Source organism: Capricornis sumatraensis, chromosome 2 (assembly GCF_032405125.1).
Source record: "Capricornis sumatraensis isolate serow.1 chromosome 2, serow.2, whole genome shotgun sequence".
In the NCBI taxonomy this organism is placed as follows: Eukaryota; Metazoa; Chordata; class Mammalia; order Artiodactyla; family Bovidae; genus Capricornis; species Capricornis sumatraensis.
The window spans coordinates 67,015,102-67,037,305 of record NC_091070.1 but is presented as its reverse complement, the minus strand read 5'-3'; the positions used below and the strand labels follow the sequence as shown (position 1 = coordinate 67,037,305).

The following is a 22,204-nucleotide window of genomic DNA, read 5'->3' as shown; positions in this document are numbered from 1 at the left end:
GTTTAGGTGATGATATTTGAACTGGCTTACTATGTGCAGTCATTTCTCTGCGAGCACAACAAGCCCCCTCCCAAGTCTTTTCATGAAGAAATGCTGGAAAGGCGAGCTCAGGAGGAGCAGCGGAGGCAGTTAGAGGCCAAGCGGAAAGAGGAAGAGGAGGTGAGATTCATGTCACCACGGTGGCCAGCCAGAGGACTGAGAGCCCCTATAGGTTTTTAATCTCTGTCTCTGCCTACATACTTATCCATAGTTATTAAGTTTTGCTCTGGATTTGATCCAAGAACCATGAATTCATGTGAAAGGAGACCCTAGGAGTAACCAAGAAATAAATACTATGAATGATTCCCTCCCAACAAGTATCAGTGCTGCCCCTAGAACCCTTCCTTAGTCCTGGTCTTTAAATGAAAGAAAAAGTCAGTTTAAGCAAACTTTTTGTGTGCTTGCAAAACTGTGCAGGAGTTCAGAGGCTATTACCATCTTCCCTCTGTGGGACAAGTATCTCATGCCCAAACGAGTAGCCAAAGCCAGAGGCTGAACGTATTTTTTTGTTCACTCACCATTTGTATTTTTTCTTTAGTCTTAGTCTGCAAAAGAATGTACACTCCTGTGTTACTTTAAAAATCCTTTAATCAAACATAATACGTATATCTAAATTTCCTTCTTGATTTTTGTTCTTTTTCTTCTCTTTAGTCTTTTAATAAACTTACTTACCTAGAACTTACTTTGGTATAGGTTGTTAAAATGAGGGTCTGAGTCCTCCCCGCCCCATTTTCCTAACACATTTATTAAATAATCATTCATTCTTAGGTGATTTGTAATACTTCCTTTAAAGGGTATTTTACCTACTTATTTGTACTAAGTTCTATTTGTAAATTATCTCTTTGGTTCAATTCATCTGTTTTTTTCTCAGGTCTATACCACAATCTTTGAATTATTGTGTCTTTGTAACATTTGACTATCTGAGGAGTCAGGACCCCTGTCCCTTCCTCTTTCATTGTTCTTTTTTTTCTCTCAGCTATTCTCACACATTTATTCTTACAGAGAAATTATAGGATTGCTTTCTCAAAATCAAAACAAAGCCTCTGGAATTTTGAGTAAAATTGTACTTATATATCCATTTGGGCAGAATTAACATCATGACAAAGTTCAGACTTCCTATCCAGGAATAGTTTTTCCATATATTTTTATCTCTTAGTGAGCGTTTTAGTTTTCTCCCCTTAGATGTTACAGTTACTTCTAGGATTTTGTTATTCCTACTTTTCTTAGGTTCTTATTCCTTGCTCTTTTTTTCCTACTTCATTTTGTTCATCCTTTGCCTATGTTAGCATTGTCTTTGTGAGTTCCATTCATTTTGTTACTGTTTATCTCCTATTTAATTGCATAGCCTAGTTATCATTTAAAGTTTAAAGTTCCTTAGCTCTTAGGCAGACACATTTTAATTAGAAGATAAAGATATTTAATTAACAGTCTTGTTTCAATGTACTGCTGTAAGTTTGGGGTTTGTTTTTACATTTTCTATTATTGCTGTAATTGTTTTTGGTTAGTCTCTCAATGGTTTTGATACTTATAACCTGGAATTTTAGGAGGCTCATAAAAATGCTACTTTACGTAAACTCAGAATCATTTGAGTAATAGGTACATGGTTCAAATGAATAAATCCAAATGCCCCTTTTAACAGTGAGAAAGCTGGCTGGGGAGTGCAGCTGAAGGTCTGTGTTACGGGTGTGGTGCTGGCTCAGTCCACCTCCACCTGGGCAAAGAGTAGGTGCAAGTGCATGTTTTCTGCAGACAGGCAGATACCAAGAAGAAAGAGGGGCTCAGTCAAGAGTGGGGAGAAGTGGGAGGCCAGTGGTGTTGCCGCAGTGAAAGTCCCTCCACTTTGGGAATCTCCTGGTGGTCCAATAGTTAGGACTCTGAGCTTCCACAACAAGTCCCTCCACGTAAAAGTGGGGAGGAAGTGTCCCTCCCCAACAGTCTACTGCGTTTAAGTGGGAGGTCTACTGCATGAGAACTCTGATAAACTGATGAAACTATAGTATTCACTAAGGTTCTGCATACTCTTAGGACTGAAATTCAAAAGATTTTTTGTGATTTCAGAATTTGTGTGTTGTATGGGTTTCAGAGATCAGCATTTGATGGCAGTATGATTTATTTCAGCAACGTGAAATCCTTCATGAGATTCAGAAAAGGAAAGAAGAGATAAAAGAGGAGAAAAAAAGGAAAGAAATGGCTAAGCAGGTACTCTAGAATTCTGTCATAGTCAAATAGTTTACATTTTGCTAAATATACAATCTTTTTCTTTCCGTTGATGGTAATTTAATTACTGTATCTTCATAATGTTTGAATATCTCAGAAGTCAGGACCTCTGTCCTTCATTCTTCATTATTCCTTTTTCCCTCCTTTGTTGCTATCAGTAGTAAAGTTTAAAATGAGCCACTTAAAAGTCTCCCAAATATCATTCATTGTGTATTTTATATTCTCCAGATAGTTACCAAACTTTGAGTTGTATATTATCTGTAGAAGACTTAGGCTTATGTAACTAGACTAGTTTATCAACAGAGTTGAAGGAGAGGGGAGATTGAAGCTTTGATAACCAACTCAGACTCGAATTCCTAATGCTTGGAAAACAAAGCTGTTTGTTCATACTGAAGAGTGAACAGAAACCAGATGGATCTGCCAGAGATTTCATTCAGCGATGGAAACCAGATTTAAAAAGCAGTGGTGGAAAAAGGATATACTCCTTTGTCCTGTATTTTTCCTGAGTCCAACTCAATCAGAAAACCAGTTACACATGGAGAAATCCAGAGAGAATTTTGCTCATTCTCCTTTAAAGAAATGGCATTTCACCTAAGGGAAACAGTGAGGTGCAGTGGGAGGAAGTACTAACGTACGAGTAAACAGAACCTGGCTGGAAGCTTCAGCTTTTTTACTGCCTTGGCTTGGTGACCTTGACAGGTGACACTCTGCACTTATTTTCTTCACCCCTTAATGTGGCACAGATAATGCTTTCCTGGCTGTCTTATGTAACCATTCCTACAGAAAAATGTACCGCCCTTTGTGAATGTACAAAGCTGTATACAAATTTAAGGTGATACGACTGTTCGCCTGTCTTACATCTAATCTGCCTTCCCGACAGCCACTCTGCTCTCTGTTTTTTTCTTCTTTAAACGTGTTCAAAATAGTTTAATATTGGAGTCAAGATAGATAATAAAACAATACTAGTTCTGTCAATAGAAGAGATAATCTAAACATAGACCCCCACGCCATATATTTATATATAACTGATTTTTTGAGCAAGGTACAAAGATAATTCTGGAGAAAATATAGCCCTTTTTGCAAATGGTACTAGAATATTTTTTTTCTTTCTCATTATGGTTTATTATAGGATATTGAGTATGCTCTGTTTGAATGCCTCCTGCTGTTTATCTCTTGCTCTTCTCCCTAACTTTTCACTCATAGTCCACATTTCTAAGTATTTATAAAATTCACATTCTCTTAAAACAGTAACCTTGACCTTCTGTTCTTGAAACAGTACATATTTGGACACTAAATTTTAAAAAGTTGAGTTCAACTTTATTACGCTTGAAAATCTTCAGCTTAAATGAAATTTGCATGCTTTACATATTTATGATTACTTACCATGATTGTCTTCCATTATGACTTTAGGTCTAAAGTAGGTTTTATTTTTCTTTTTTTAAGGAACGTTTAGAAATAGCTAGTTTGTCAAATCAAGATCATACCTCTAGAAAAGACCCAGGAGGACACAGAACAGCTGCCATTCTACATGGAGGCTCTCCTGACTTTGTAGGAAATGGTAAACATCGGACCAACTCCTCTGGAAGGTCTAAGTAAGTCCCTGAGATTTCCAGTCCCTTAAAACAACTTGTAGTGAAATTTGGTTGAGTTGTCACATGACAGTTTTAATAACTTTTTCAAAGCCTGTGTATCTTAATATATTAGTAATATAAAATTTTTCATTTGTTTTAATACTTTCCAAGTATCTTTCACAAAGCTAGTTTTATTTCCCTTTATATAACGGTTATTAACCTAAACAGTGTTGCCTCCAGTGCAGTTTGATCTGACTTTTGATGATCTAACTATTCAACGTTAGTTGGTCAGTCGTGTCCAACCCTTTGTGACCCCATGAACTGTAGCCCACCAGCCTTCTTAGTCCATGGAATCCTGCAGGCAAGAATACTAGAGTGGGTTGCCATTTCCTTCTCCAGGGGATCTTCCCAACCCAGGGATTGAACCTGGGTCTCCAGCATTGCAGGCAGATTTTTTACCATCTGAGCCATCAGGGAAGCCCAATTATTCAGTAAGTGATTTAAAAACTTTTCTTCCATCAGAATCATCATCCAGTCAGATCCACACTGTTTTCAGTCTGTAACGCCATAGGTCTCACCACAGATGTGGGGAGAGCGCCACAGTGGGCACAGGTGTAGGAGATCTTTACGTGAGGATGGGAGCCCCAGTTTGACGCCAGGGCTCCCCTCCCCTTGCTACTGAGAACACTGGGCTTCCCTGTCGCGGCAGGTGGGCTCCTGGGTTACATGTCACCCAAGGTCACATGAAAGATACTGTCTTCCTCTGTATCCTTTTCCACTAAAGAATTGAAACTTCCCTGCAAAGTAAGTCCCCTACATACAAACCTACAAGTTTCGAACTTTAAAAGATGCAGACGTGCATTCCATCAGTGTCAGGCGTGAGCGAAATTGCAGCTTGCCCTCCCTCGCCTAGTGCTGACGATCCTTCAGCTCTCCCACCTCCCATCTCTACCCCTTCCTCCAGTCAGTAACGCTTCTTGACTGTTCATTCAGTGACAGCCCCTGTATGCCAGCTGTTGTACTGTACTTCTTGCTATTCAAGGTACTGTACTATAAGATTAAAAATGTAGTTTTTTTGGTATTTGTTTTTTATATATTACTTGTGTGAAAGGTATTATAAACCTATTATAGTACAGCACTATATAGCCAGTTTTGTTAGTTGGATACCCAGGCTAATTTTGTAGGACTTATGAACAAATTGGACTTATGAACACTCTGTCAGAATGGAACTTGTTTGTATGAAGGGGACTTTCTATGTTTGCTGTGACTGCCACTGTAGACCAGAAAGGAATTTTACTACAGAATTCCTTTCTGTGATTAGGTGGGTGATTAAATAGCACAGGTATTATCATTCAGCTTCTGTATGTATTTAAGCTATCTTTTGTGATAATCTAAGCACCACTTAAAACCAGCATTTTAGGTACCAAACTAAAAGCTTATATAATCTTTGGGGTTACAGTTTGTTTATAAGAAGGAGTCATTTCACTTCTTTCCCTAATTATCTACTTTGAAAAAAAAATCAGCTCAGAAAACATTTTGATATTAACATTTAACCACCTACCCTTAAGGTGAGCTAAATGTTTTCTTGAATGTAGTTTCTGGTAATGATTTCTTTTTAAGATTATAACTCCTTATACCAATTTAGATTATTTTTGCAACTGGGCTTCCATTAGGCAACATAGTTTGAAGCTGTCAGAGTATTCCACTAGGAAATATCTAACAAATTCCTACTGTGTTAGAAATGGTGGAAATAAATCGATGCTGTGAATAAGGCTGTATAAAAAGCAATTTTTTTAGTTTAATTTTTTCCATTTTTGTGGCTAACTGTAAACAGTGGATCCAAGATTAAACTTGCTTTTGAGATTGGTAATTATTAGAAAGTTTATTCAAGGAAGGGTGGGAAATTCTCTGTTTCCTTGACACAGGTAGAACAGATTTTTATGTAGCGCTTATAAAGGGACATTAGTATGTCTTGGATAGAATGACATTTCCACGAGCATCCAAGAAGTCCTTTTCATGTATTGTTTGCCAAGATTGTTGTACAAACCTGTATGGAACTCTGGCACTATGTCACCTACAGACTAGAAAAGAATGAATCTTTGTTATAGTTTACATGCTTCTTTGGTTAAGAAATAAAAAGTCCTTGATATACTGAAGTATCTCAAACATACTCTTTATTCTTTTTCTTCCTTGCTATTCACTAGTCTTTAAGTTGGAAAGCCAAAGGAAATGAGCAGTGTTCCATTTTATTCTTTCAACTAGAAGATACATTCAGTAGAGTTAGTAGACATGACCTTGTCATGAACATTGTCAGCAGTCAGTATTCAAATTGGCTGTGACTAAAAGGAATACAATCTAGAACGAGAGACTTGATGTCTTGCTAAAGGCCAGACACTATTCTGAGTCCTAGGGATTCAGTAAATAAGATCAAGATGGACTCTGGTTTCACGGAGCTTGTATTCTAGTTGGAAGAGACTGTCCACAAGCAAACCAGAAGTTGTCAGATAATGACTAGTGCTCTGCAGAGAATTTAATTGGCTGCCTTGAAGAAAGACTGAATTGTTACTTTAGATTGGGTGTTTGGAGGAAAGAGTCCAAGGATTTGGATCCTGAGTGACTAAGGGACAGTGGCTTTGAACTGAGGGGCACATATACTGGATCTGGATGAAGGGAATGAGCCAGCTGCTCAGCTAGAAAGAACAGCTGGTATAGAAGACCCCAGGCTGGCCTAGGCTGGTCCTGCCCAGAGCTCATCAACCAGGGCAGCATGGCGAGAATGACCAGTCGTGGAGGCAGTAGTTCAAGGGGGCAGCAGGGGCAGATCACAAGTGAGGTCTTTGTCGGTTGAATCAGGAGTTCAGGTGTACTGAGAAGCCGTTTGAGGTTTTAAAAAGGAATACGGTATCATCTGACCCATGCTGAGTGAAGTCCTTCCTGGCTGCTAGTGGAGAACGGAGAGTGGGGGCGAACAGTGGAGGAACAGCTCATGCACCTCGTGTCATACCACTCTCCCTCGCCCTCACCCTCTGCACGGGGGCCACGCTCACCATCCCGTCCTCCACGCACACCGAGCTCCTTCCCGTCTCATGGCCTCTGCCAGTTACCCTGCCTGCGATGCTCCACTGCATGGCCGACTCCTCATCACTCAGTTCTCCCCTCACACGTGATCTCCAAGGCCTTCCCTCAGCACCCCACACCTTAGCTACTTGTTCTCCAATTTCCTGCTTTGTTAAATTTCTCCACAGCAGTTACTGCTAGCTAAACTTCATATTCATTTGTTTGCTTTTTAATTGTCTTCTCCTTTTGTGAAAGTATGGGGTTCTTGCCTCTGTGTTTTCTTCAGGGCCTGGCACAGTGCCTGGCAGGGACAGGACAGGTGCTCAGTAAACATCTGATGAAGGGAGGGAGGGAGGCAGGAAGGACGATAGAAAGGGACGGACTGTCTTTGTGTCCCTGGTAAGGTCTGCAGTCTCTTTAACCAGGGCAACTGAGCTTTTCTTTTTTGTGTGGGATACATCAAAAACCAGTAAGGCTTTATGTCATGAAAGGTTTCCACTGTGTAAAACAAGAGAAAGAGAACAGAAAACCCCTGAGCGTTCTAGTGGAAAGAGCTTAAAGCCTTGATTCTCAAGTACCTGGCCTCTTGGCCCAGCTTTTCACGGATACACTTTTGCCTTTGTTGAGCAACTTCACTTTCTATGTCCTTAATCATTCCCTGGCCTTAAGAATTTATGAACACACATGTAGTACCAGAGACTCAAATCATAATAGGTTTTCTCAGCAGTGTGGCAGGGTGTTAGGGGAAGGAATTGAAAGTGGCAAGACCAGTTAATAGTGGGGTATCTTTTGTGTTCAGGAGAAATTTGGTGATGACCTGAACAAGGCAGGGAAATTGGGGAAGAGAGGCTCATACTTAGGAATCAGTTAGTTGCAGGAGATCTAGGACCTCAGGGAGACGTGAACATTTTGACTAGTGAGACAGAATGGATGACTATGCCACCAACCAAAAAAAGAGCCCAGGAGAAAATCCAATTGAGAATGAGTAGGGGTAGGTGGCAGTTTCACTGACGTTGCAGTAGCATGAAGAGTGAATGGAAGGGACAGTCATGTAGACAGCAAGTGCAGAAGTTTGAAAATGAAAAACAAGATGGTGCAAGAGATTGAGGGAGAGGAGAATGGACATGGGAGAGATTTATGGGCTGAAGATGATAAGCCAATGGAGAGGGACAGATTGAACATAAAGAAGAGGGGGACTAACTGATGGACCAGGGTCCCAGAGGAGACTTCAGGGGTGGAACTGAGGCCAGGGTAGCTGTCCTTGCTCTGAGTCTGAGAAAAAGAAAAAATGGCTCAGGTGCCAAGTAACTTTCTAGGTGGACCCGCAGAAAGTGTGGGCTTCACTGCTCATTGCTGCATGTTCTCGGTGAAAGTGGAGGTCAGGATCACACTCACAGTGAGAGGACTGCTTCCTAGAGATCTGTGCCTGATCTTAGTATTTCTAACAAGTGTCCAGTCCTGACCATCAAGGGCACTCTTCCTGGCCTCGTCCCTGCAGAGCTCTTGCAAGTTAGTTGTAATTTTTGCATTGTAATCTGGCTTTCCACTCAGATAAAAAGGGAAAGAGAGAAAGAAGGGTTAGGCTTTGAGTGTGGGGGTTGGGCATTCTGTAGTGTGGGGCCCAGTTAGTGACTAGGAATTTGTAGTGCTCTTAAGCCCTGATTTTGCAGCTTTCTCCAGATGTGCGTGTACACAGGATGTGGGGTCAACATGGACTTGAGCTAAACCACTTGCATAGAACTTCTGTGCTGATGGAAATGTTCTCGATCAGTGCTGCCCACTATGGTAGCCATTAGTCACTTGGGGCTGTTGAGTACTGACATACCTCAGAGATGTTGCGGGAGCAGACCACCACAGTGAAATGAGTATCACTGTATAGTGAGTCACTTGCATGCTTGGATTCCCAGTGCATGTAAAAGTCATGCTTACACTATGCTGGAGTCTGGTAACTATGTGATAGCATTGTATCTTAAAAAAAACAAAACAAAACAGTTTGCATACCTTAATTTAAAAATATTACTAAAAAAACGCTAAACATCTGAGTCTTCAGTGAGTTATAGTAGTAACTGAGCACAGATCACACAACAAATACATAATAATAATGAAAAAGTTTTAACTGTTGCAAGAATTACAACAAAAGTGTGACACAGACACATGAAGTGAGCAAATGCTATTGGGAAAATGGCGCTGATAGACTTGCTTATTAACACAAGGTTGACACAAACCTTCAATTTGTTTAAAAAAAAAAAAAAGCAGCCATGGTATCTGTGAAGTTCAGTAAAGTGGAGCACAATACCATGAGGAATCCCTGTACTTGTGCCTACTCAAGTTGAAGAACTGAATTTTTAATTTAATTTAGTTGTAGTTGAATTTAAGTAGCCACATGTGGCTACCATACAGGGCAGCGCCCATCTGGAACAGGGTTTGTAGAGTTCACATGGGGAAGACTTCATGGCGAGTTGGGGGTTGGACAGCTTTCCCATTAGCACCTTCAGCTCAGTTCCCAGCAGAGACTGCTGTTGGACAGTGAATTGACTAGTAAGCAGGAGAAAATGGAGGGGCACAAATTTCCTGTGTTAATCTTAAAGAAAAAAAATCATTGTCCAAATTTATTTTTAAGGCGAGAACGTCAGTATTCTATGTGTAGTAGCGAAGATTCTCCTGGCTCTTGTGAAATCCTGTATTTCTCTGTGGGTAGTCCGGATCAGCTCATGGTGCACAAAGGGAAATGTATTGGTGAGTAAACTAGCTAAACTCGTTTAAATTATTCTAATTACTCAAGTTAATCATGAAGGAACAGGGGAGAATAGACACTACGTCGTCTAGACCAGCGTGGTTGCAGGGAAACTCTGTAAGCTGACAGTCATTCTAGCTCCCGTTCCTGATGATCAAAAGGAGAAGTCACTCAGCTTTCCACTTCTGTAAGATGGAAATAAAGCCCCAGGCTGTAGGAAATATTGTTAGCAGAAAGACAAAATTTGTCATCATTAGAATTTGCCAAAATTTTCAAAACCAAATTGGTTGAAATATTATGAATCTGGAATTTTGCCTCATGTATATCTGTTACTGAAGAAATATGTAGAGCAAAATGAGTTCTAATGCCTGTGATCTTTGAGGGTTAAGTCTCATTTTCTTAATTTGTTGTCCACCTGCTTACCATTTTCTTGCTTCACATCCTGTACCAGACCAGGAAATTCACTTTATTTTCTATGTGTTTTATTTAGCAGTTTAGCCATCTTATTTAGCAGATGGCTATTTGTAGTAAATCTTGTTCAAATTTTTATTTGAATTGTTTGTATTAAAATCAAGTTTTCCGTGTCTACTTCCTTTGCTCTAAATGTACATCATCTTTTATCAGTCATACAGATACAGCCACTAATTGGTGTAGGGATCACTTGCATATGGTGAATTTGACAATTAAGTTTCATTTCCAATCCCATGAGTATTCTTAGCAGAGCTAGTAGGCAGCTAAATTACCTAAATCAAGTTTGCTTTCTTGTAAAGGGATCTTTTTTCCCTTCCTCTTTGAGGAGATGTACACAGAAAGGGAAGTTGCCAGGGAGAGGGCAACAGGTAGAGGGAAAAGAAACGAAGCATCTGGAGAGTCCATGACCTGAACACGTAACCTTGGCTGATGGAGGCGGTGTGGACCATGCAGGATTCCGCGCGCACACAGAGCCTGCCCTCTTCAGACACAGCCACCATTTGGGAAGGTTTAAGACCTTGGCAGAGATGATTTGCTTTGGTCTTGAGGCTGCCCTTGACTCTAAGGCATTTCTGACTCATGAATTGGCAACATAAAACTCACTACTTTTAATGGTCTGGGGAAATCAGGAAGGCAAATCAATCCAACTGTGTATTACCTTACCCCAGCCTCCTAGTCTCCTTGGTACTCATTAGACAAATTCACCTTTGTTAATACTCTCATTAGGAGACACATGTGCAATCTAAACTTTTTTTAATGTAAAACCACCAAGTAAATTATTTATTTTCTTTTCTCACAATGGGTTTCATTTTTTAAATGGGTCCTAATTTTTTAAGAAATGTTTTTGTGAAAGATCAACTAATTAACATTTGCTTTTCAATTTAAAGCTGTTGGAACTAGAGGGAATCAAGAGTTTCCCCAGATACTATTCTCTATATATTAATATTAAAGCACTGGAGAGGCTTCTATATAAATGATCACACAGTGGAGTATCAGTCTGAGCTCTTATGGTAACATTTTCCTTCAGCCTTGTTTCAGTGTGTTCTTTTTTTCTTTTTATTATCCCCACAACACAGAAGTGACAAAAGGTGGGTGGCAATAATAGAATTATAATACAAAAAAAAAATGCAGCCAACAATTACGAAATAACCACTTAATCCCTGCTGGGGATATATATATTGCAAGACATTGTGCCATATAATTCACAAATTTAATTAGGCTTTATGTATATCATATCACATTCCATCCCATTAATATTTACTATCCTGTATCTCCAACATGCGCTGCATAGATCCTACATTCCACAGGTTGCTTACTTTGGTTGACAGATTTTCAAACACTAGAGGTTTTTATTTTTATTTTCCCTTAGCTAAGAATGTCCAGAATTATTTATAACTAGTATAACAGATCATTTCAATTAAAATTAAAAATCTCTTAAAATTGTCACCATATCTGTGAAGGAACACTGCCTCTCTCAGTGAGTTAGTTCAGCCACATTTCTCTAGACTATTTTTGCAAAAACTACTTTGTCTTATGTATACAGGTTACTTTACTTTTCATTATGAAGATAATGTAGCATTACTGAAAACTATTGTTTATATAGTAAGAGAAAAAGAATAGATCAATAGTCTTCATTTGGGGTGATTTTGTTCCCTAGGGGACATTAGTTGACGTTTGGATATTTTGATGATTAACACTAGGGTGGAGGTGCTACTGGCATCTCATGGATAGAGGGGAGGACTGCTGCTGAACATCTTAACAGCACACAAGACAAAACCCCCTTCCACAAAGGATTTTCTGGTCCCAAATGTCAGTAGTGTCGAGGGTGAGAAACCCTGTTATATATGCTACAGTTTGGTAAATTAGGGGCAAAAGGGTAGACGGTTCTAGAAGAGAAAGACAAATTGGTGATACTGTGGGTGATATTTTTCTCCACTTCCAATTTTTTGGTGATTTTCTATTACAGTCTTTAATAAAATTTTAGATTTTTGTAAAAAATTTGGGGGCATTACAAAAATTTAGCTCCCCCAGGCATAGGTGGACACCATATGCCTATCACTAAATAAATGTGTCTCTCTCAAGCACTTCAAATTTAAACTGTCATGACCTGTTCCTTCCCTCAAAGCCATTGGCCTCTTTGTATTTACTGAGCATATTCAGATTTTGTGTTTAGAAGATCATTGATGTGTTCAAATTTCTGAGTTACTAAAACCTGTTTTCACTATGCAGGCTAATCTTCATTGATGGAGCGTTCCTGGTTCCAAACTCCTATCAATGTCAGTTGGTATTTAGCATATGAAGGTCACACTACCACACCAGCAGGCACAGTTGTCAGAGGTGGTTAAGAAAATAACATTATGAATACCAGTAAATGGAAGAAAACATTGATCTGATACTAAGATCTCACTGTTGAATATTGTCCCTTTGTAAAATTAAATATTTTAAAGTTGAGTATATTGTTAAAACACCAAAAATTGGTTACAAAAGAGCATGTATTACATGAAATCACATTTCTCATAGTACATGGTATCCATTGTTGAGCAAATGACTATTCCCTGTGTTTTTTTTTTTATGCCCACAGAAAATATACCAGTGATACTTAATTATATTTCCTTTCAATGTGCAGGCAGTGACGAGCAGCTTGGAAAATTAGTTTACAATGCTTTGGAAACAGCTACTGGCAGCTTTGTCTTGTTGCATGAGTGGGTCCTTCAATGGCACAAAAAAATGGGCCCATTCCTTACCAGTCAAGAAAAAGAGAAGATTGATAAGTGCAAAAAGCAGGTAGGCATCCCAGATGGCTCACTGAGCGAAAGGACTAACCTGGAGTTTAAGGCAATGACAAAACAAAGTAACTCAGCATTTGACTGGCCAGCAAAAAAGACCCAGAATGCGATGAGATCTGTTCAACCAGAGGGGATGGTGGAGGATCATAAGTGTTCCCAGACCCTGCTGCCTCTTTCAGAACTTCCAGAGCGTGGTCCATACTCTTGCAGCTGCTTCTCAACCTCCTTTCTTAGCTCTTATTATTCCATTAATAGCTCTCTCTCCAACAAGGACTAAAGAGTACTTCATAACGGTGCTATTTGCAATCATTAGCATTTTCTCAGTCTCTTGAAATATTCACAACTACATTTTAGGGGACTGGAGAATTGTATAATTGATTCATAATACTTAGCTTAAGGAGAACATTTAATATTGCAGTGGTACATAATGAATAAAGAGGTTATAAAACAGTAGGTGAAGCATCGTGTTTAGAAATGTATGTGTATTTATTACAGAAAGAAAAACTGAAAGTAAATACACTAAAGTCATAACAGTTGTTTTTGAGTAGTGACCATAAAGATAAATTGTGGGATTTTTCTTTCGTATTAGTACCTATTAAAATTTTGAGAGTGAATCTTTATAATCAGAAAAACTTGTTTTTAAATTAATGTTTCTGTTTTCTGGTGGCCATATTGCAAAAGAAGCTGCTTTTAAAACTTGTCCATCTTTAAGAACTAGTAAGATGATCATGTGGTTTAGGGGAGGACTCAGTTCAGGGCATGTTCCTTCTCCTTGCTGTTGAAAGTACATTTTCTATTCAAATATTTCACTTCTGCGGTGAAACATTAGTAAATGCTGACCAACCCAGCTGTCATCATCTTATTGTTTTTTTTTTCCATTCCAGATTCAAGGGGCAGAAACGGAATTCAGCTCACTGGTGAAACTGAGCCATCCAAACATAGTACGCTACTTTGCGATGAACCTCAAAGAGCACGACGATTCCATCGTGGTGGATATTTTGGTGGAGCACACTAATGGGATCTCCCTCGCAGCCCACCTGGGCCACTCGGGCCCCATCCCGGTACATCAGCTTCGCAAGTACACAGCTCAGCTCTTGTCAGGCCTCGATTACTTGCACAGCAATTCCGTAGTGCACAAGGTTCTGAGCGCATCGAATGTCCTGGTGGATCCAGAGGGCACCGTCAAGATTACGGACTACAGCATTTCTAAGCGCCTGGCAGACATTTGCAAGGAGGATGTGTTTGAGCAGACCCGGGTTCGTTTCAGTGACAGTGCCCTCCCTTATAAAACCGGGAAGAAAGGGGATATTTGGCGTCTTGGCCTTCTGCTGCTCTCCCTCAGCCAAGGACAGGAGTGTGAAGAGTATCCCGTGACCATCCCTAGTGACTTACCAGCTGATTTTCAAGATTTTCTAAAGAAGTGAGTGTCATTGAGATTTTTCTCTAACTGCATTTTACTCCTTTACTTTTGATTGTGCTTGAATGTGCTTAACATCTAAGTCGTGTATAATCTGGAAAGTGAAGAACAGGTTTCGACTTACTTCTTTGTTCTCCCAGTCCTTTCCCAGCCACATATGTTCTATTTTCTCAGTTAGGTTTATTGTTCTCATAACTCCTACATTCTTCTAAATTCACTTGGGCTTAATAATAGACTTTCAAACTACTTTTTGGGGACTGCCTGGTATATGCTAAGAAATCAGTAGGAACTGCTGCTAGGGGGAGAAATGCCCCAGGTATTCCAAATGGTAAAGGCCACTTTTAGTGCTGGTTCCTAAGGGGTCAAAGACAACACCTCTCATTTAGAAAACAGCTTTAGGAGTACGATTCTGCCCCTGGTTTTTCTTAACCATTCTTCTTCATTAGCAATGTCCTATTCAGCCAAGTTATAGAGAAAGCAAATGACTTCCTTGCCCTAGTCAGAGGAGTCTCAACATCTGTAAATTACAGTTACAGATTTAATTACAGAGCCAAGTGTTGTTTTTTTTAATTAAGATATAGTTGATTTACAATGTTGTGTTAATTTCAGGTATGGTGAGTGAAAGTCACTCAGTTGTGTCTGACTGTTTGTGACCCCATGGACTATGCAGTCCATGGAGTTCTCCAGGCCAGAATACTGGAGTGGGTAGCCTTTCCCTTTTCCAGGGGATCTTCCAAACCCAGGGATCGAGCCCAGGTCTCCTATATTGCAGGCAGATTCTTTACCAGCTGAGCCACCAGGGAAGCTCAAGAATACTGGAGTAGGTAGCCTATCCCTTCTCTAGCAGATCTTCCCGACCCAGGGATAGAACCCAGATCTTCAATATTGCAGGTGGAATCTTTACCAACTGAGCCACAAGGGAAGCCCAGTTTCAGGTCTACAGCAGAGTAATTCAGGATGTTTGCAGATTATACTCCATGGTTGGTTATTCCAAGATAACAGCTATAATTCCCTGTGATATACAGTACAGTTAGTCCTTGTTGCTTATCTGTTTTGTTATCTGTTGCAAATCTGTTGCTTATCTGTTTTGTATATAGTAGTTTGTATCTTTTAAAACCATACCTCTAATTTGTCTGTTTTATCTACTTTGAGATAGTCCTTACTGAGGTTTTCCTCTGGCCAAAAGTCTTTGCCCAGGTCCTTCAATTCAGTGATTCCTTATTTTGCCCTGCCCCTGTCGAAGCTACACCTTGGTTCTCTGTTTCTCTACAAAATAAGATCCCTTAGTCTGCGTTTTTCTAGACATTCCCCTGGTCCTGCAGAAGTGAACGTGGCTTCTTCCCTTTCTGACACTGTCATATTTCCCACCGTTTTTTTTCCCCCAACCATTCACTTTTACTCACTTCATCACTCTCTACATTTCTTTTACCCTTTACGTTTCTTCTGTTCCCATCTATTCCAGCTGCCATTTGGCTGATCTACATATTACTGTTTCCTGTCACTCAGTTGTTCTTACCCATTACAGAAGCGAAAGTAGCTGCACTTACATTTAAATAGATAGTTTGTGTATACTGTTGCTAAGTCATTTCAGTCGTGTCCGACTCTGTGTGACCCCATGGACTGCAGCCTACCAGGCCCCTCCATCCATGGGATTCTCCAGGCAAGAGTACTGGAGTGGGGTGCCATTGCCTTCTCCCGTGTATACTGTTAAATAGAAGTAAATGTGCCTCACAGACATAGAGATCAGACAGTGATAGTCAGGGTCAGGGATGGAGTGGGAGTTTGGGGTTGGTAGAAGCAAACTATTATGTATAGAATGGATAAAACCAAGGTCCTACAGTATAGCACAGGGAACAATATCTAATCTCACAGGATAAACCATAGTGGTAAAGAATATTTTTTAAAAAGATGTATGTGTATGTGAAACTGAATTACTTTGCTGTATAGCAGAGATTGGCACAACATTGTAAATCACCTATAATTTAATTAAGAAATAAATAGAAGAGATACAATACGCAAAATTGTAGAAAGGGGCTAACGATTCTTGATGCTGTGTCCTCTCAAAGTATATAAACATCTAAAATTTCTAAAGAAATCTTTTATGATTTCTCTTTAATGCAGTAGAACTTATTAAAACTATTTATAAAAGGACCCTGATGATGAAGTTGGCTGAAATGACATCAGAGGGAAAATAGAGATAGAACCACTGATGGAAAGATTTCATTTCCTCCTTCAGAATGTCACCTTTAGCTTTCTGTCCTTCCTCCTTGGTCAAGAATAGTTTAGTAAAGGTTAGTAATATAAACAAACAACACTGGGAAGTTTAAGTAGAACATATCTTTCATATTTAATAGTAAAATGAAGGACTCAGTTGCCAAAACTTTCATAGTTCTCTTAGAGAACAATTCTATGCTGTCAGTTTTGAACTTGAGATCAGCACCATTTCTTATTCTGTTAATAATATGGTTGTCCTTTAGACTGAGTCATATATTTCTCTGTCTTCCTAGAGTGGTTTGATAGACCACTTTTTTTAAGAAGCAGATGTACAGTATTGTTTTACTACGTTTGCTGTCTAACCCCAGTTAACAACAACAAAAAATCATTCCCAGACAAGTGTAGCAGCATTTCATGTGTAGTTACATTTTTACTTATTGGTGAACATCTTTTGAAGAAAGGTTTTGTTTCACATCAGTCTCAGTGATAGGATAGAGCCCAGAGTCGAAGCCAGACAGCTCGGTTCATATTCTGCCTTTATCCCTCACTGGTTGAGTGACTTAAACTCCCTACTCTGAGTCTTTTCCTCCAAAAGACAGGGATAATAGCAAATAACATAACAAGACACCTAAGGATGGAAAGCATCTAAGGATGGGGACTGGTTGCCAGGAGAACCAACCACTTGATTTAGGGTTTGAAAGTTTCAGTCCTACCGCCAACCTCCGTGGAGAGGGGAGGGGCTAGAAGTTGAATGGATCACCAATGGCCAGTGATTTAATTGTTCATGCCTACATAGTGATGCCTTCATTAAAAACCAAAAAGACAGGATGCAGAGAGCTTCCAGGCTGGTGAACACATGGAGGTGATGGGTGGGTGGTGGCCCGGAGAGGGCAACGAAGTTCCAAGCCCCTTCCCACATACCTTGCCCTCTGCATCTCTTCCAGCTGACTGTTCCTAAGTTATATGGCCTTTTACATTAAGCTGATAAACTAGTAAGTAAAATGTTTCTGAGTTCTGTGAGCTGCTCTAGCAAGTTAATTGAACCCAGGAGGAGGTCATTGGAATCTCCATTCCATCGGTAGCCCATTGGTCAGAAGCACAGGTGACAACATGGACTTTTATCGGTGTCTCAAGTCAGAGTAGGGAGGGAAGTCTCAGACTGAGCCCCTAACCTCTGGGATCTGATGCTCTCTCCAGTGTCAGAATTGAGTTGAGTTGTATGACACCCAACTGGTATTGGGAAATTGCTTCTTGGTGTGGGGATACACCCTCGCTTCAGTAAAACTGGGTGCCAAACCTTTTATGTAGTCAAATGAAGAAAGCAGTTGATGAAAATATGTTCAGGATGGTGTTATCTTTTTAAACTCTGTGTTCACAAATTAAAACTGTATCTTTTGTTTGAATGGTTGTCCAAGACTTTATCCTTATCAGTAATGTTTTAATATTTGCAAGGAGAAAGTATTCACACGTTAATGATGTAATTAAAAGTTAATTTTTAATTTAGGAGACAATACAGTATCTTTTACATGCTTTTATTGCAATCTTTTCTTCCCTCTCAAGGTATGAAATTAGGAGTGCTTTACTTTTCAGTACTGTGCCATGAGAAAATTAAATATTACCTTTTATGGTAGTTGCTGTCACCACTTCATACGTGTAGATTTAAGTCCATAATTCACAATGATGATTGATTGTTTTAAATACCTTTTTATAATTAGGGCAACGAGCTACCAAGCAGTGCTACTTGGGTCATTGTTATGAAAGCCAAGCAGCTTATTGGATTAGTTAGAACAGTGATTCTCAGACTTTCTCTTGGATTGAATCCACCTGGAGAGCTTGTTAACGCACAGATTACAGCCCAACCCCCCATAGTTGCTGATTTACTAGGACTGGGATAGAAAATATGTATTTCTAACAAATTTCCCAGGTGATACTGATGCTGGTGTTCGAGGGGCCTCACTTTGAAAAACACTAGCTTAAAGGTATGGCTTGTTTTCATTATTAAACAAATTGTTTGTTAGAACATTAAACAGAAAGGCTCAAGGAATGATAATTAAAAGAAACCAGGTGGTAATATGGGCTTCCCAGGCGGCTCAGTAGGTAAAGAATCTGCCTGCAACATAGGAGACACAGGAGACACGGTGTAGGGAAGATCCACTGGAGGAGGGCAGCTCACTCCAGCATTCTTGCCTGGAGAATCCCATGGACACGGGAGCCTGGCAGGCTATAGTCAATAGGGTCGAAAAGAGTCAGACACAACTGAAGTGACTGGGCACATACGCAGGTGATAAAATGTGGGACTTTTGAAAAGTTGTTCTTAATTGTTACCAGCATACTTCAAACTGTGATGAACAGGCTGCATCTAAAGTATGTCATATTGGGCCCCAACCCTGCGTCAGCTAACTGTCTGATTTGCTTTTCCTTTGGAAACTCTTATGACTGGTCCCCAGGAAAGCTTAGTGTAGCATGGCAGGTCATTAAGCTATTAGTGGGAGTGAAAGTTCATAACCTACTTGTGCTATCTTATCCTAGACTTTTAAAAATATTAAAAAATGAGTCAGTCTTCTGGCCTCTAGAGACTATACTTTTTTTTTCTCCCACTTATGGAACCTGATGCTTAGCATATAAATCCTGCAAGAATGTTTATTAAATTAAATTCACTTAGGGACACATTTTGGTCCGCAAGTAACGTGATTTCTCTAATGTGTATCTTTGAAAGATAAACCCATAATTAAAAGCCTTGGATTACTTTTATTTAGCATTTATTTTGTGCATTGCTGAGATTCTTTTTTCCCTCTCATTGAGGTGTGTCTGCTTAGATGACAAGGAAAGATGGAGTCCTCAGCAGTTGTTAAAACACAGCTTTATAAATCCTCAGTCTAAAATACCGTTACTGGAACAAAGTCCCGAAGGTGAGTCTGTTACCATTCTTTTCTGATAGCCTATTTAACATAAATTATTTTGAAAGGCTATAAACCTAAGACTGGAAAGGACTGCATGGGTCATTTATCTATTTTATGCTGAGCTATACATGAATCCATTCGTTGGTTGTGTCTTGTGTACATGGAGGTGTTTGGCCATCCTGGTTTTTCATATCCCCTCTAATGGAATGTCAGGCAGTGCAGCCTCTTCATGTGGATTCGCCCTCATCATGTCACCCTCACTGCCTTAGAACCAGATTTCCCTGCTGTTACTCGAGTAGCAGATGAAGGAGCCTCAGTAGAGACTGGGATGATCAAGAGACCTGGGTTTGGCTCCTGGCTCTGTTGCTCGGTCATTTCTTTACCCTCAGTTACCCCTCCCTGTAGACTTGGGCTAATTAAATATTTCTACCTATTTTAAGGAATACGAGGTGAGGAAAGTATTAACGGGTCAGCCAGGTAAGAGGTACTTTTTAAAGCTCCCCCGGCTGGGGCCCCTTCCTCCCATGCCTGGATCGCGGTTGGATTTTGCAGCTCTGTTTTCAATGCCTCAGTTGCCTCTCTTGTTTTATCTCAGATTCTGGAGGACAAGATTATGTGGAGACTGTCATTCCTAGCAACCAGCTACCCAGTGCTGCGTTCTTCAGTGAGACCCAGAGACAGTTTTCCCGCTATTTCATTGAGTTTGAAGAATTACAGCTTCTCGGCAAAGGAGCTTTTGGAGCCGTCATCAAGGTGTGATATAGAGTTGTCCCCAACCCCTTTTAGAGCCCTTTCCCTGTTCCATCTCTGTAGAGGTAAGGATTTCTATTTTGAGGGTAGGGAGGAAAGTGAACACAACTATTTGAAACAAAGATCATCTTCCCCTTAATGTAGTTAAAGGCTTTTTTTAAAGTTACACCAGACACATTAAGAATGCATCATTCCTCTTCCCTTGCTGATGCAGGGCATTAACATGATAACTACATGATTGTAACAGCCCTTCAAGTGGAGTCAAGGCCTCTGCATGAAGAATGTTTTTGTGTGCTTCGCTTCAGAAAGAAGATTGTCCTCTTTTTCTCCCATTTGCTTTTAGAGTCACTGTAGCTAAGAGAGATACAAGGTTAGAACTGAGATGGAATTCAAACTGGGAAATGGCCCAGATGGTCTTGATGGCTTTTATTTTCCAGCTCTTACCGAGATGGAAAACTAGTGATACGTTATTAAGGTATGCTGCTGTTAGGTCTTGCTTTCCTCATTCCAGGCTATTTGGGCAACTTTTATTATCAGCTTCCCCTTGAGAGAGAGATTTCAATTCTTTTTTGTGTAATTTAGCTACTTTGTTAGAATTTAACAGACCCAGATTACTGTTATCAAATCCATATGAGAAATATATCATCTTACCCATAAGAAGGTAGCCCACCATCAATAGAGCAGATTTCTGTTTAGGATTCTGAGAGTATTATTAAGAAGCTTTGCCTGTCTCACTGTAGAAGGCCTTTTACACTGAAAAAAGAAGCAAATGAGTTTTTCTGTAGTAATCAGGGACAGAAAGACAAACTTCAGCAAGTTTTCCAAAAAACAAAGTCATAATATCATGGAAATTTTTCAACTTTTTTCTTGAAAGTGTAGACATTAGATGACTAAATAAATCTGCTTGGGCAGGTATATTCTGATCAGGTAATCACAGTTATTTTTAAGAGGAATGGGTGATTGAAATATATATTACCCCTTTAACTCACATCATAATTTTGATCTACTTCTTTAACTTCTTTATATTTAGATACTTAGAATGCAAAACATGATCAAACTTCATTTCCTTATAAGTATTTAAAAATGATTATTGTTGTTGTTGTTCAGTTGGTAAATTGTGTCCAACTCTTTGCAACCCCATGGACTGTAGCACACCAGGCTTTCCTATCCTTCACTACCTTCTGGAGTGATTAGTAAACTCATATAACAAAAACATTTTAGCAATTTAAGCCCCGTGTTTTTCCTGTGGTTTCTCACTATGAGAACCTCACAGCCCTCACACCCCATCTCTATTTTCAGGTTAAGGTAGGGCTTTGTGCACAGAAGTCTGGCATTTCATTAGCAGTTGGAGCTGTTACTGTTCATGCACCTCTGCATTTTAATAAATGAATTCCTAAGAGTTCCCATGTACCAGGCCCCACACCACAGCCAGTGACTTACAGTGTTACCAGACCAAACTTGGGTCAGCTCACCCAGCTCACTCTCAGTAGAGCCAATCTACTGACACCAGGATTTAGTGAGGGAAAGTGCAGGCGCCAAGCAAAGAGTAAGGGTAGCTAATGCCCAAGAGACCCAAACTCCTCAATGGATTCCAGGGAAGCAGTTTTCTAATGGCAAGGTGAGAGAACAGTAGGGTGAGTGATCAGCTCATGACAGTTCTCTTGACTGGTTGATGATGTGTAACAGGGTGGTGTCACAGGACTTAACATCTTAAGTCCTTGGACTCCACCTGGTCTGGGGGGCTACATGCTCATGCTCATCATGAGTTTCTTCCATCTGGTGGAGGTTTTAGTATCTGTAAAACAATTCAAGAATATGCTTCAGACACTGTTATCTCTGTGCTTCAGGAAAGAACTAAAGATCCTGTGACTGCTCTATGGCTGATTCACTTTTTAAATCGTTCCAGTTCTCCTGGCCCAACTACTATTTTTTTTGGTCACTCTGTGTTCACATTCTTTCAGTCATTATTGAGCAGCCTTTTCTGACTCAGGAGAGGCCTGGGAGACTATAAAGAGGCAGGCTGGGGACATCATGGCTGATTTATCCCG

At 39.9% G+C, this 22,204-nt stretch overlaps 1 protein-coding gene across 1 annotated transcript in view; it reads left to right on the top strand.

The window, feature by feature from the left end:
• EIF2AK4 (eukaryotic translation initiation factor 2 alpha kinase 4) overlaps window positions 1-22,204 on the top strand; it is a 101,831-nt gene that overhangs the window by 26,093 nt on the left and 53,534 nt on the right. The window contains exons 4-11 of the mRNA XM_068966743.1: window positions 7-159; window positions 2,158-2,238; window positions 3,700-3,848; window positions 9,505-9,620; window positions 12,716-12,873; window positions 13,760-14,295; window positions 19,309-19,415; window positions 20,002-20,159. Coding sequence (XP_068822844.1) covers window positions 7-159; window positions 2,158-2,238; window positions 3,700-3,848; window positions 9,505-9,620; window positions 12,716-12,873; window positions 13,760-14,295; window positions 19,309-19,415; window positions 20,002-20,159 — 1,458 coding nt within the window. The remainder of the gene's footprint in view (window positions 1-6; window positions 160-2,157; window positions 2,239-3,699; window positions 3,849-9,504; window positions 9,621-12,715; window positions 12,874-13,759; window positions 14,296-19,308; window positions 19,416-20,001; window positions 20,160-22,204) is intronic.